At 36.6% G+C, this 14,087-nt stretch overlaps 2 protein-coding genes across 3 annotated transcripts; both read left to right on the top strand.

Moving 5' to 3' along the window:
* Nucleotides 1-726: 726 nt before the first annotated feature.
* LOC103953519 (probable protein phosphatase 2C 60) lies at nucleotides 727-5,561 on the top strand. Of its 2 annotated transcripts, XM_048578807.1 has the most exons (13): nucleotides 727-1,052; nucleotides 1,850-1,972; nucleotides 2,192-2,236; nucleotides 2,332-2,377; nucleotides 2,625-2,688; nucleotides 2,897-3,005; nucleotides 3,276-3,429; nucleotides 3,750-3,875; nucleotides 4,099-4,222; nucleotides 4,470-4,546; nucleotides 4,727-4,779; nucleotides 4,940-4,994; nucleotides 5,174-5,561. In XM_048578807.1, the coding sequence occupies exons 1-13, from the start codon at nucleotides 742-744 to the stop codon at nucleotides 5,381-5,383; spliced, it is 1,497 nt and encodes a 498-aa protein (XP_048434764.1). In that variant the 5' UTR covers nucleotides 727-741; the 3' UTR covers nucleotides 5,384-5,561. The 2 variants fall into 2 exon arrangements, with proteins under 2 accessions (XP_048434764.1, XP_009363542.2); XM_009365267.3 differs by lacking the exons at nucleotides 2,192-2,236; nucleotides 2,332-2,377 and having other exon boundaries at nucleotides 912-1,052.
* Nucleotides 5,562-6,081: 520 nt separating this feature from the next.
* LOC103953525 lies at nucleotides 6,082-8,225 on the top strand. Its single transcript, XM_009365277.3, has 3 exons — nucleotides 6,082-7,101; nucleotides 7,658-7,728; nucleotides 7,818-8,225. Exons 1-3 carry the CDS (start codon nucleotides 6,994-6,996, stop codon nucleotides 8,032-8,034), a joined length of 396 nt encoding a protein of 131 aa, XP_009363552.2. The 5' UTR covers nucleotides 6,082-6,993; the 3' UTR covers nucleotides 8,035-8,225.
* The last annotated feature ends 5,862 nt before the right edge of the window (nucleotides 8,226-14,087 follow it).

Genomic DNA, 14,087 nt, shown 5'->3' with positions numbered 1-14,087 from the left:
ATTTGGTTTTGCTCATGTATTTTTTTTTTTTTTTTTTTTTTTAGTTTATAGCTTTTGAGGGAATGAGATAAGTAAAAGGGGTAAAAATTAGAGTAATTTCACATGAGCTATAGGATTTCTTGCAATTTTTTACATGATAAAAATATTGAATCGATGTACCAAAATTAAAATTTTGTTGCACTATATCATCTATGTTTATCAATTTTTAATTTAAAAAATTATATATCTTTGGACGTGATTTTCTACGTAAACCTAAAAACTCTGTTATATAAGATTAAATTTCCAAGAAAATATACGTGTCCGACAGGCCGAGAGGAAAACGGGGGCTTGAAAGAAAATTGTTCGGCTCCTTAACGTAGAATTCAGAAAATTTTCAATAAAGAAACTACAAATGCCCGAAAAAAAAAAAAAAAGACAACTTGAAAATACTGTTTGACTTCGTTTGTGGCCTTTTATTACAGTGGTAGAAAAATATTAAGTCATTGCATACGATGAATTCAAACTCTGTCGATAATTAATCTAATGTTTGAACATAAAATAAAAACATTGTTTGACTTCGTACTTAAAATTACAACAAAAAATATACAAAATTTCCTACAAAGAAAATATAAATACCCAATAAAAAACGACTTGAATAAAACACTGTTAAACTTCTTACACGAAAACACAAACTAACTTCGTACACAAAAAAGAGTGTTTAAATCCTAAAACCGTCCCAAGTATTTTCTGCTTACAAAATCCATGAATAGTGTGACAAGAAGAATTACCCAAAGAGATGATTCCAGTCTTCCAAAAGTCCTCTTTTTCCTTCTCTCTCTTTCTCTCTCCTCCGATGATTTGCTCTTTGACTCTTCTCTCCTCATTCTCTCTTCTTCCTCTGTCATTCCTGAAGAATTATTGACACTCTCTCTCTACTCTCTCATCCCACCTCCTGCCGCTTCGTCTTCTCCCAGATTCCGGCAAAACTCCGCTCGCCGGCTGTTTTTTTCACCGGACTTCTCCACTGGGCATGTGAAGGACCCTCAAGCATCTCAATTGATACTGTTCTTTAAGTAAAATTTCTTTCTTGGTTTCATTTCATCAATATCTTGCAGTTTAGCATCTGGGGTTTTCTTACTTTTGATTAATCTTGTGATTGTTTCCTGTTTGATGTGAATTTCGTTTCATTGAAATCTGGGTTTTTATTTTTTTATTTTTATAATTTGCGCTTTAAGGCGGTCTTGATGTTTCCCAATTAAGAAGTTGATCTTTCTTTATTTCTAGTCCAATTCTTGCTTAAAGTTTGCGATTTTTATTCCTTAATCTGACTTTGTGTGTGTGTGTGTGCGCGCGCGCGCGCGCGCTTAAAGTTTGCGATTTTTATTCCTTAATCTGATTTTGTGTGTGTGTGTGTGTGTGTGTGTGTGTGTGTGTGTGTGTGTATTTGGATCATTTGATCGTTACTTAGTAAAGTGTGTGTGTGTGTGTGTGTGTTTGGATCATTTGATCGTTACTTAGTAAAGTTTAATTCAGGCGGTTTGGCTTTGATCGAATTGATCCAGTCTCGAATAGTGTGGCATGTGAGATGATAACAGACTAACAGAGGAAGAGGAATTGATACATCTGTATTTGATTTACAAAGTTTGGCAAATTCTTGCCATTTCTTTGGTTTCCTGGTGATTGATATCCATCTTCATAACCAAATAGCAATAAGTTCGAGTATCTAGAAGTTCTAGTGCATCCACATCCTGCATTTTTGTAACTTTCGTACAATGTGTTACTAAGATCCTTTGGTTTCTGGCTACTAAAGTAGCTATTTAGAATTCAATTGTGGATTAAAGTTTTTGATTGAGTTCTTATTTAATTTCAGATTGGAATGGGGGTATATCTCAGCACTCCTAAAACTGAAAAGTTCTCCGAAGATGGCGAGAATGGCTGTGTCAGATATGGTTTGTCTTCCATGCAAGGATGGCGTGCCACAATGGAGGATGCTGTGAGTACATAAAACTTTGCTCTTCCTATTCTAAGTTGTTTTGAAAACATAAATCCTTTTATGTCCATTCTCAGAAGTTTATACTGTTGCATCTTTCTCCGTCTTTATTTAGCATGCTATATAGTTAGGATTCAACTGAATATGATATTACTTGAGATGTTCAATTGACTGCATAAATCTAATTCCACTTGGCTGATTATCATTTGTCCTTTTAATTAGGATAGAAGTCAATTATCTTGTGGCATGTGATGGTGCAGCTATAGGGTTGGGTTTGGCTGCTTCTTCCTTGTCGCTTTGTAGTTTCCCTTGGTCTGTTTGTTTATGTGACTAGTCTTACTGGTGATTTCTGTTTTTCTCAGTAGAGAAATAATCCGGACTGTGGGAAGTAGTACTGTACAGAATCTGGTACTTGCTTCCCCAACCAACCCCTCTTGGCTTCTCAAAATCTACTTCTCTCTCTCTCTCTCTCTCTCTCTGTACTAAGTCTTTTTACTTTATCTGATAAGTTGTTGGAAAAACTAAAAACTCTCCTGCATTCATCCAAAGTTTTGCATCCTGTATAAGAGGAAGTTCAAGTGATTATTTACTTTGTTTTCAGACACTTGTGTCACATTATTAACATGCTGTTTGTTACTGTGATTTCTTTTGTTAGCATGCAGCATATCCTGATCTGGATGCATCCACCTCATTCTTTGGTGTTTATGATGGCCATGGAGGTAAGAATTTGAAATTTTGGGTATTGACATGTACACTGGAGCTAATATGGTTCTGTTACTATATCATTATGGAGGCCCTCTCTTTCCCTCTCTCTCAAATGAATGAGTTCTGTTTGACCTGCATTTGCACTTTGTGAAGTATATTAGCAATATTTGCAGTTATTGTATAATTTGTATTATATGTAACTTAAATCCAATAATCTTTTAGGCAAGGTAGTTGCTAAGTTCTGTGCAAAATATCTGCACCAACAAGTGCTCAAGAATGAAGCATATGCGGCTGGAGACATAGGAACTTCTGTTCAAAAAGCTTTTTTCAGGTTACTACCTTTGATGTACTTAAATTCAGTTGCCTTCTACTGTTTTCTAAGAGGAGGGGATGAATACAATTAGTCAAGCTCCATCGTTTTGGCTGTGCTTCCGTAAGATCACTTGAGCTTATCGTGCCATAATATTGGCCATATGGTTTAAGCCTATATTGTCCTGGATCCCTATGAGATCATAGATACTTGAGATGGTAATGCTTGTTCAAGTTGTAAATGCTTAAGAATTTAAAGAAAATAGACTTTTATTTCCTATCCTTAATGCAGAATGGATGAAATGATGCGCGGACAAAGGGGTTGGAGAGAGTTAGCTGTTTTGGGAGATAAGATAAACAAGTTTACTGGCATGATAGAAGGGTTGATTTGGTCTCCGAGGAGCAGTGATGGTAACGATCAAGCTGATGATTGGGCTTTCGAGGAGGTAGGTGCAAGAACCATAGAGTTGATTGACTTTATAGTCTCTTTGTGGAGCAGATTCTGATCTGCTTTATCTGGCTTTAGTGCATAATAAATTGATTACTTTGATTCTTGGGTAATTTAGAACTTAATCATTTGGTAATTCCATATGTTCCATTTTACATTCCGATGATCCATCTTAAACCAAACAGTCAAGAGATTATCTATAGTACTTGGGGACATGCCTGCACACTCTAAGAGATTTTAGATAGTACAAGTAATTTGTTTCATTTGATTTCATAATTTCAATCAATTCCATAAATTTAAACTCAACTATATTTTCAGGGCCCTCACTCTGATTTTACTGGTCCAACTTCTGGGTGCACAGCCTGTGTTGCAATTCTTCGAAACAAGCAACTTGTTGTGGCAAATGCTGGTGATTCGCGCTGTGTGATATCAAGGAAGGGTCAGGTAATTTATTATATTTCTGTCGTTTTGCATTCTTGTTATGTTGATTGCTTAAAATATAGAATCAAGACTTTTCTTTTCTATATCAAATGGTTAAAAGTGATGAGCGGTCTAAATTCCAAGGCTATTTATATGTGATCACATGTTTATAATTGAGAATATTTATATATTCTTGTTTCCTGCTGTAAATTGTCTATAGTTGTCTGACGTCACTTACTCTTTTCAGGCTTATAATCTGTCAAGGGACCACAAACCCGATCTTGAGCTTGAGAAGGAGAGGATTTTAAAAGCTGGTGGTTTTATCCATGCAGGACGAGTCAATGGAAGTTTGAATCTTGCAAGAGCTATAGGTAATTTTACTGCATGCATGTGAATTCTTAGTAAACTAGCTTTCCAAAATCTTCGTTAGATCTGTATCCAAAGGAATTAAATTATGTTTGAACTTATGGATGTCTGGAACTCCCTCGGAATACATTCACTGGTGCTTTGTTGTATTCTACACTGAGTGTTTGAGTGCATGCGCATATTTCTGGAGGAGGGAGCTAAGTGGAGAGCTTTTTGTAATTACCGTACTCATTAATTTTGCATATACTGCAGGTGACATGGAATTTAAGCAGAATAAATTTTTGCCAGCGGAAAAGCAAATTGTAACTGCCAGTCCGGACATAAACACTGTATGTATATACTTGCAACACTGAAAATTTTCACAAGATATTTTCTGGGGCTATCTACATTTTGAAGTTTCCCAAAATTGTTTTGGTACCTGTATTATTGTAAAGGCAAAAATATTCACCAACAGTTATTGGCTATAATTTCGTCTTCCATTTTAATTTATTTAATTATATTTTAATTAGGTTGAGCTTTGCGATGACGACGAATTTATTGTGCTAGCATGTGATGGCATCTGGTATGCGTCTTAAGCTTTTCTTTCTGTGTCTTCATTTTTTTTTTTTTTGTGCAATATATGCTTGCTGATATGATTCTGCTTTTGGTAACTCAGTTTAATGTTTTTAAGTTATGGTATGATTGTCGGAAATTGAGTTGATATTTTTGTTAATTTCTTACAGGGACTGTATGTCTAGCCAGCAAGTGGTAGATTTTGTACATGAACAACTACTCTCGGTGAGTGCATATTTCTCTTTCTCTTTGGTTTTTCTGGCTTGAAAACACGGACAACACTTTTGCAACGCAGTTGAAGTGGTTCGGTATTAAGTGATATGCTGCTTGATAAGGGGGTAAGAGTGCTCTCAACTATTACTTCTCTGAGTTCTCTCTGACACATACCATTGTAAATCATGCAGGAAAGCAAGCTATCTGTGGTGTGCGAGAGAGCCCTTGATAGGTGCTTGGCGCCATCGACTGCTGATGGTGAGGGATGCGATAACATGACCATGATCGTGGTGCAGTTCAAGAAGCCTGAACAGTCGACTGAATCCGAGGGTGGGCAATCCTCACCAACTGAAGTAGCAGCCGGAAGTTATTCAAAGGGGAAGTCATTCAAGGGCATATGAATGTGAATCGAAGTAGTGGCCCTTTGTGTACCGTGGAATTGGAAGAGAGATTTGCATCACGTTTTTACTCTTTCATAAATGTGAATCTCCGATTGGAAATTGTAGATGGTTTTGAACATAATTTTACTGTATCTTTGAGCTTTATAAGTAAAATGATTGCAACTGCTTGATTGTTCCACTGTCGCCACTGTCGCCATACCCATCTGGATAAAACGTGTGTTTGCAGTGAGTGCTGCCATCTTAGAACCGCAAACAAAGCGGGTTGAGAGACTTGAGACCAATTCGCCAAACGTGTTTGCAGCTTCGACGTTGTGATGGGGCATATGGTAATTTAGTCTAGAGAGACGATCTCTATCAAATATGTCAGAAAGAGGTTCGGAATTCAAATCTTACCGAATGCGTTCTTAATTGGTAGCATAATTACTTAGTTTGCAATAAAAGATCATTAATACACTTTGCAAATGTAAGAAAAGGTCTTAAAGATTGGATTTTCAATCAACATCAAGTTTTTATGAAATCTTCACGTCTCATCGCAACTCTCAAAAATTCTAGCAAGGGAAGGACAAAAATAAAAGAAATAAATTTATAAGAATCTTGGCTTAAATCTGAAAATTCAATGAGGATATTTTGGTAATTTTAACACTTCACCGTCTCAAAGCCCCGAAGGGGGGGTTAAAAAAGCCTTTCTCAGCTAGAAGCCAACAAACTGCAAAAAGCCATGAACAAACAGCTGCCAGTTTGATATATAGAACTGCCCTTTTCTTCTCCATTCCTCTCTCTCTCTCTCTCTCTCTCTCTCTCTCCCCATCTGACTACTCTCTCTCTCTCTAAAATGGCCTCCAAGCTGGCCAAAACTTGCGTTTCTTTAGGGAAGGGGAAAAACAAACAAAAGAGAGAGATGGCAAATTGGAGAGAGAAGTTAGGTATGTCTGCAAATGTCCTCCAATCCAACTCCCACCACACCTCTTTCTCAAACCCAAAACTTTATTCACTTTCCACAATTGCCCTTCTGTAACATTCCATCTTCAATTCTTCATCACTCATTTACTCTGTATTCTTATCTCCCACCTCCATGGGCCTTTTCGGGTTCTCACAACCCAGAGAGTTTCTTCTCGCATACCCGAAAAAGAACAGATAGATATCCATCTGTATACACACAAAAAAACCATCTCTCTCGATAATTGCCTTTATTATTTATTTGTTTTTATTTATTTATTTATTAATTATTATTTGTTATTATTCCTCCCCCTCCTCCACTGTCTGTCTCTCTCTCTCTCTCTCTCCCCCTCTCTCCTCTGTCTCTCTGGAATCGAAGACCTTATCTCCTTTTTCGATTTGGGTTTTCGTTTCATTTGCTTAATCTCTAAGGTTTTGTCTGTGGAGATTGATTTTTGACAAGAATGTGAGAGGGTAATTTTGGGTCTCTGAAAAATCGTATTTTTGTTTCCTGATTGGATGTGGATTTCTATGTTTTTTTCACTATTTAATGGTCAAAGATTCGAGCTTTGTGCAGGAGATGAAAAGGGTTCAACTGGGTTTTGGATTTGATCACTTTTGTCTCTTGAATTTTGTTTATTTTTTGTGATTAATTCGGGATTTTGAAGAGGAAGATGAAAAGGGCTGCTGGCAATTCCAAGCGGTCTCAGCCTACTGATGAGGAAACTAGGATGAAGTTCAGACATGAAAGCCTTCTGCAAGATTACCTCGAACGACAAAAGGTTTGGTTTTTCGTTCCACTTTTGTTCTGGTCTTGTCTTTCTTATTGAACTTCTCTGTCTAATTCTGCTTTTTTTGTTTTTTGTTTTGTTTAAGTCTTGCCAAAATTTTGTTTAGTTATCATGCTTGTTTGATATTCTAGTTAGTTTGTTGTGATTGAGAAGAAGAATGAGAATAATTCTGAATCGACAGAATGAACTACCAAACTCCAATGTTAGATTGACAGTTTTCTGACAAGACGATGTATAATTTAAATTCTAAACTACTCTAGCTTACAGGGACAGAAATTCGAACTTTAGTACAAGAGTCGGGCACACTGCCCTGCCTACTGACCTAACCCGCGTATGCTAGACTAACAGTTGTTATAGGAAAGCTTCAATTTTCTAGGATCTTAAATCTCCAATGAATTCAAAATCAAGTACTTGTCTTTATATTGCTAAAGTTTGGAAGCAATCCGTTGAACACTAGGTGGACAAAACGGAATTTAATCGGGTTAATTTCTGTGTTTTTTTATCGTATGAATGAGTATGAACATTGTTTCTTTTTATGTTTTGATAGGAATTTGTATCAAAGAAGAAGAAATTGCAAGCTGCAAAGCAGAAGAGAGACATTCTTTTGGCAGAAACTCGGTATGATTTTGTTCTTCTGGTTTGTGTATGCCAATGTTTTCTGTCCGCAAGTAGGATATACTAATTTGCTTTTCTCTTCGGAGCTTCAGATTTTTGAGACGAAGGCATAGCTATCTGCTGAAGATAAAATCAGCAGAAACCGAACGAGAAGCCCGACATCAGAATTCTGATGTACAACCTAAGAAATTGGCAAAGAAGAGGAGAAAAGATGCCAATGAAGCTGTTCTAAATAAACCCTCTCATGTCTCGCCGGAAGAAGAAGGAACACATTGTTTCGGAGCCCGGAAGAGTAGAGAGGAAGCCTAAAAATTGTGTAGTTAATGACAGAAAGGTTGGAAAGAAAAAAATTGCAGTGCAAGATCAGGTTGCTCTGAATGTTTAAATTACTTCATTTACAGGTAATGGAGAAAATTCTCTGTTTTAGTGAAAGCCAAAAGGCCCTCAACAATCCCATTGTCATTGCTAAAGATAAATATAATTGGTCTTTTTCGGTTTTATTCTCGTGTGGTGAATGTCCCAACGTTCCTAGGATACTATCCTCCATGCCGGATTAGTATCCTCCTTGCCGGATTACGGATCAGTAAACATGTCATTATATTATATCAGTTACTTTCAATGCAACCTGGGATGACATCGTTTAACATTTTAGCCATTCTTTGGGGGCAGTTCATGCAAAACCCTCCGATTAAATCTTCACGAAACAATCTCAGCAAGACGAAATATCAACATGTCGCAAGCAGCTTCCACATCACCTGTTTTTGCAAAACCATTTATAAGAACATTACAGATGGGGTTATTATACAAAATGGTCCCTGAGATTTTCATGATCAATAGAAGTGGTCACTGAAATTGAAAATCAATAGAAATGGTCCTTGAGATTGTCCATCATCCATGATTTTGGTCATTCTGTTAAAAACTCTTTGGGCAATTTTCAAAGCTTCGTAACTTAATTGATTCTTAACCAAATTCGACCCATAATATATTAAAATGAAGATAAGAAAGTGTAGAACAAGATTATACCTATTTGGAAGCCCAATGATTGCCGGAGATGGCCGGAAAATAGCCTGAAAGGTGACTGGTTTGCAAGAAAACTGGAAAACTCGCTGGAAACTAGGTAAATTTTAAACGTTCACAACTTCTTCAATACTCAACCAAATCGAGTGATTCAAAAATGAAAATCATACTTCTCGACGAGACGAAGAGAATGTTATCTTTCTTTACTGCTAAATCGCCGTGGTTTGGCCCGAAAACTGCTCGAAAATGATTAGCCACTTTCGAGTCGTTGTCCGACCAAACCACGGTGAGCTTATTTCTTCTTCTTGAGGTCCAACTGAAACCTGCCAAGTGGAAGACTTGGCACCCATACAAGCCAACACGAATGAGAATCCTCTCCATATCCTCTTTTTGAGGATTCCAAGGATCCTCAAATCATGTCAATTTATCGTACATTGTACAATTAGAAATATTTTATTTAAAAATAAACATAAATAATATCTGACAAAAACTGATCGCACAATATACAATAAACGAACACAACTTAAAAAATTTCGAAATCCTCACAAAGAAGATCTGGAGAGCAACCACATTCAGCCAACACATCATTTTGCTGTTATCTCCGGGAGCCGTCATGTGGCTTGCCAGCTACAGCTTGTAAATTCAATTAAAAATTCACCCAAGCTCTGAAAAGTCATCTGAAAGATGAACTCGTAGTCACCTCCACTATCTTTTCAAGAATAAATTCTCAATAAATAAGCTTAACAAAATTTTCCAAATATTTCTCTTTTTCAATAATGAATTATTGGGATCTCACACAAACATTCATTGTATGCCTTCAATTAGGGTAAGAATTTAACTTTTCCTACTACTATAAATAAAGGCACAATAAGATGGAATATAAGACACCTCACAAGTACATAGCTCTCTCTTTTCTCTCTATGTGCCGCACCTCCTTCTCTCTGGCCTCCATAATTGTTCAGCAAATTATACCTACAACACTTACTCCAATTTAAAAGTCATGTATTGTACATCTCATAAACATGACATGTGCATCAGTTAGATTGTCCATATTTTTCTAAACCCAATGTTGGGTTTCGTGGGCAATCATGACTGTGGCGTGTTTGCATGGTTGGGTTTTTTTAATTATTTCGTTTGGTTATTATGTCATTATGTGGTAAGGATAAGTTTAGTATAGTAGTTGTGTAGATACATTAATGTACACACAGCCTTATTTATATTATTAATTAAACCTAGACCATTGGACTTGCCTAGAATTTGTTCAGTTCAATATCAAAAGCTCATGCACAAAATATGTACACAGTATGCACAACCCATTATCAAAAGCACACGCACTCGATAAGTACACAATATGCACAAATGAATCGAACAAACCATGAACAAAATAAACTTCAAAATACATGTAATTACACAACCCTAAAGCTTAATTCGTTAATTTCCCCCAAATTAACTGTACAAAACAATCAATCGCCCAAATTGGGAAAACCTCAGTTCAAATAATGAAAATTTAACTAAAAACGCCCCCTCCCTTTTTTTTTTTCTTTTCACTTTTTAGTTTGCCATTGCAATTGTTTGAATCGATGTATAACAAACTCGCCTTGGCTGCAAAACTTATAGAAGGGATTGCGTCACATCCCAGTCCGGGCTCGACTCCGTCGTAACACGATATTGTTTGCTTTGGGCCCCTACCACACCCTCACGATTTTGTTTATGGGAACTCACACGAGAACTTCCCAGTGGGTCACCCATCTTGGGATCACTCTCATGAGAACTTGCTTAACTTCGGAGTTCCAATGAAATCTAAAGCCAGTGAGTGCCCAAAAAACATCGTGCTAATTGGAAGTGGGAATGTACATATAAGGCTTACAGGATCCTCACCCCTGGGTGATGTGAAATCTTATAGATTGGAAAGTTGGCGCCGGTCGAAAACTGAAGAGGAAAAGGGTCACAACATTTGGGGGTTAGGGTTCTTCTAACTGAGGGTTGGGCGAGAGAGATTTTTGGAGAATGTGCAAATGCTGACTGAGTGTAAGATCCCAGATCGCCCAGGGGTGATGATCATGTAAGCCTTATATGTACATGCCCACCTCCAATTAGCACGAGGCATTTTGGGTATTCTCTAGCTTCGGAGTTCGTCGAAACTCCGGAGTTAAGCAAGTTTGCGCAAGAGCAATCCCAGGATGGGTGACCCACTGGGAAGTTCTCGTGTGAGTTCCTAGAAACAAAACCTTGAGGACGTGGACGGGGCCCAAAGTGGACAATATTGTGCTACGGCGGAGTCAAGCTTGGGCCGAGATGTGACAATTTGGTATCAGAGCCACTCCCTGGCCGAAAGTGTGCAGACGAGAACGTCGGGCCCCTAAGGGGGGGTGGATTGTAAGATCCCAGATCGCCCAATGGTGAAGATCCTGTAAGCCTTATATGTACATGTCCACCACCAATTAGCATGATGCCTTTTAGGAACTCACTAGCTTCGAAATTCATCGAAACTTCGAAGTTAAGCGAGTTCACGCGAGAGCAATTCTATGATGGGTGACCCTTTGGAAAGTTCTCGTGTAAGTTCCCAGAAATAAAACCGTGAGGGTGTGGTAGGGGCTCAAAGCGAACAATATTGTGCTACGGCGGAGTCGAGCCCGGGAAATGGTTGAGCTCGGGCCCAGATGTGACGTTGAGTTGGATGAAATAACCCATTTATATGGGAAGGTAATTTCTGTCGTATTCTTGTACATGTCGTGTGCATATTCTGTGTATATTAAAAAAAAAATCCCATTTTAGTCCCAAGATTAATAAAATGACCTATTTATGTCAATTTTCTAATCAAAAAATTATCATTTCATCATCAAAATAATCCAACAAAAAATAAATGTTCCCCAAAAAAAACAAGCACAAACCCTAAAGATTATGGAGACCCGATACGAGCATTCAGAGGCGGCCCTAATTTCCAACGACGATCCAAACATTGCATATTAATCAATAAAAATAAATAATCACTCCAAAAATCTATTTATGTATTGAAACTCGTCAAAAATGAATAATTACTCCAAAAATGTATTTTCTAAATCAAACTATAACAAAATGCAATCACAATACATACTTAAAAAAATAATAATAATAAATAGATTTTTTTAAATGAGGACACGCGTGTCACAATTGACTCTTTTTTTATATTTGAAAAAACAAAAAAATACAAAAACAAAATAATAATAATATATTTAAAAAAATAAAGTTAGTTGCGGGAGCGGGGTTTTTTTGTTTGTTAATTTCTTATATTATTTGAAAATTTAATGGAAGAGGGCAATTTTGGAATTATGAATATTTCATCATTTTTGCCTTCTCTCTTTATATATTGATTAGCCTCTCCACAAGCGCTCACGCACATGCGAGAGGCTTTTATTAATTACGGGCGCTAGGTGACAAGCTCTTATTTATATAAATTTTACATCAAATTCACTTGTCTTTTATTAGTTAGTTCCTTATATTTTTGAGCTATTTACTTTGTTTTTGTGTTTTGTAGGATTTGTCAAGTAAAGAAAAGAAAAATAGCACAAGTGGAATTTTAAGTAATAAATTCGTCAAAACTGCCTGTGCAGGTCAGCTGAATTTGGAAGCAAGTTGCGGACAGCTCAGAATGAATTAGAGAATGAGCCTTATATGCTTGGAAAGCTACGGATGTCTATTTTCTGGAACATTTCGCGGATTGTTAATATCATTTTTCTAGAAGAAGTTATGGCCGTTTTAACACTGAAAGGTTACCAAGAGGCTGAGCAGTTTGTAACTGACAAGAAAACATTGAAAGCAATAAATCCAATAAAACTAGCAGCCAAAACTGATGCAATCAAGAACAAACCAGCTGACACCTATTTAAATATCAGAGGAAATGGAATTAAAGATGAGGATTAAGAGGGAGTAATTGGCATAAAGGCTACCCAAGGAGTTACAATTGTTTTACCATTTCCTCTCACTTATTGTCATCACTAAATGGCTATTAGTGGGTGAGTTAAGGAGAAGAAAATGATGCAGCAAGAATTGGTTTAAAAGTTTTGGGGAAGGAAGAAAAGGGAAAGCCTCAGGCGATTTCTTTCGGTTCTATTTTCTCAAATTCATGTCTATCTTGTGTTTTAACTTAAGGATTGTGTAACTAAATTTTTAGTAGTTAGGGGCTGTTTGAAGCCCCGAATATGATTGCAAGTTTGTTATGACATTTCGTTTGAATTACTTTTATGAATGGATGAAAATTGGTTCATTGCTTGTCTTATTGATGAATTCTTTATGTGTTTTCTACGGATGCATACTTAGTAAGCATATCTAGGATTCTAATGCTATGAATATGTGTGTGTCTGCCCTTGTCGAATGAGGACCTACATATGTTCTAGAGTAGTAATTGTTAATTGTAATTAACATGTGAATCAATTACTAGGATAAGTAAGACAACGCTAGTACTTACGATGCCTTGTGATGACTCAAACTCTTTTCGTTCTTAATGATTTCTACTTGTTAAATCTATGAACACACCATTCTAGATTGCATGTTAGGAACTAAGTTAAGTTGAAAACGCCATTCTCTTAACATACAACATAAGAAAGAGTAATAGGTTGAGTTCTAACATTGAGCCAACTTGAGCATCTTCATCCAAAAATGAAAGGAATTTGAATGAAACATAGCATGTTTGCATGATTATTTGGTGGTGGATAGCAATTCCCCTAACTCGTTTTTCTTAATTTGTGAACTACTTAAAAATCTGTTTCTGTTCTGTTTTTGTTCAATTTAATTTAAATAGCAAATCAACTCCAAAAATCCCAAAAATTTGTGTGAGTGTAGCTCTGTGTATCTAGTGTCTTCATATAAAATTTCGTAGACTTTAGATAAGTGTAAGTCGGTCTAATAATTATTTTTCGATGACTGGTCAGTAGGGACAGCAACACAGTTTTTGTGACATTTTAAGTAGTTAGATAAAACAATCTTCTGCGAGAAATACCCTTATTTTCATATGCTACAGTTGGCAAATCTTAGTATTAATAAGGAAAATCAATAGGACATTTGTGTGCTACTTTGTGGTGTGCTTTTAATCCTATCACTACGCACATCTTAAAATATGTTGTGTTAGTTGTTTTCTTTCTCATACCGCGTCCTAAAATTAAAATATGGCATACAATTACAAATAAAAGGAAATGGAATATAACTAATTAAGTCGCATGCAAAATGTGTGATAAAAGAAAGGCTCCTTGTACGTGCAGAAGCATATTCAAAGAGACGTAATTTTTTTAATCATGGGCACTCTCGGCCCTTAAGATGTGTTGTGTTAGATGTTTTATTTACCGCGTCATAAAAACAAAATTCAACATACA

This window comes from the organism of the source record quoted next, unplaced genomic scaffold, assembly GCF_019419815.1.
Source record: "Pyrus x bretschneideri cultivar Hongxiangsu unplaced genomic scaffold, Pyrus_bretschneideri_v1 Contig1, whole genome shotgun sequence".
Lineage (NCBI taxonomy): Eukaryota > Viridiplantae > Streptophyta > Magnoliopsida > Rosales > Rosaceae > Pyrus > Pyrus x bretschneideri.
This window is presented reverse-complemented; position numbering and strand designations above follow the sequence as displayed.

Coding starts and splice junctions, on each gene's coding strand:
- LOC103953519 (XM_048578807.1), top strand. CDS start 742: ATGAATAGTGTGACAAGAAGAATTACCCAAAGAGATGATTCCAGTCTT. Junction 3,430..3,749: donor ATGATTGGGCTTTCGAGGAG/GTAGGTGCAAGA, acceptor CTATATTTTCAG/GGCCCTCACTCTGATTTTAC. Junction 3,876..4,098: donor TGATATCAAGGAAGGGTCAG/GTAATTTATTAT, acceptor TACTCTTTTCAG/GCTTATAATCTGTCAAGGGA.
- LOC103953525 (XM_009365277.3), top strand. CDS start 6,994: ATGAAAAGGGCTGCTGGCAATTCCAAGCGGTCTCAGCCTACTGATGAG. Junction 7,102..7,657: donor ATTACCTCGAACGACAAAAG/GTTTGGTTTTTC, acceptor ATGTTTTGATAG/GAATTTGTATCAAAGAAGAA. Junction 7,729..7,817: donor ATTCTTTTGGCAGAAACTCG/GTATGATTTTGT, acceptor TCGGAGCTTCAG/ATTTTTGAGACGAAGGCATA.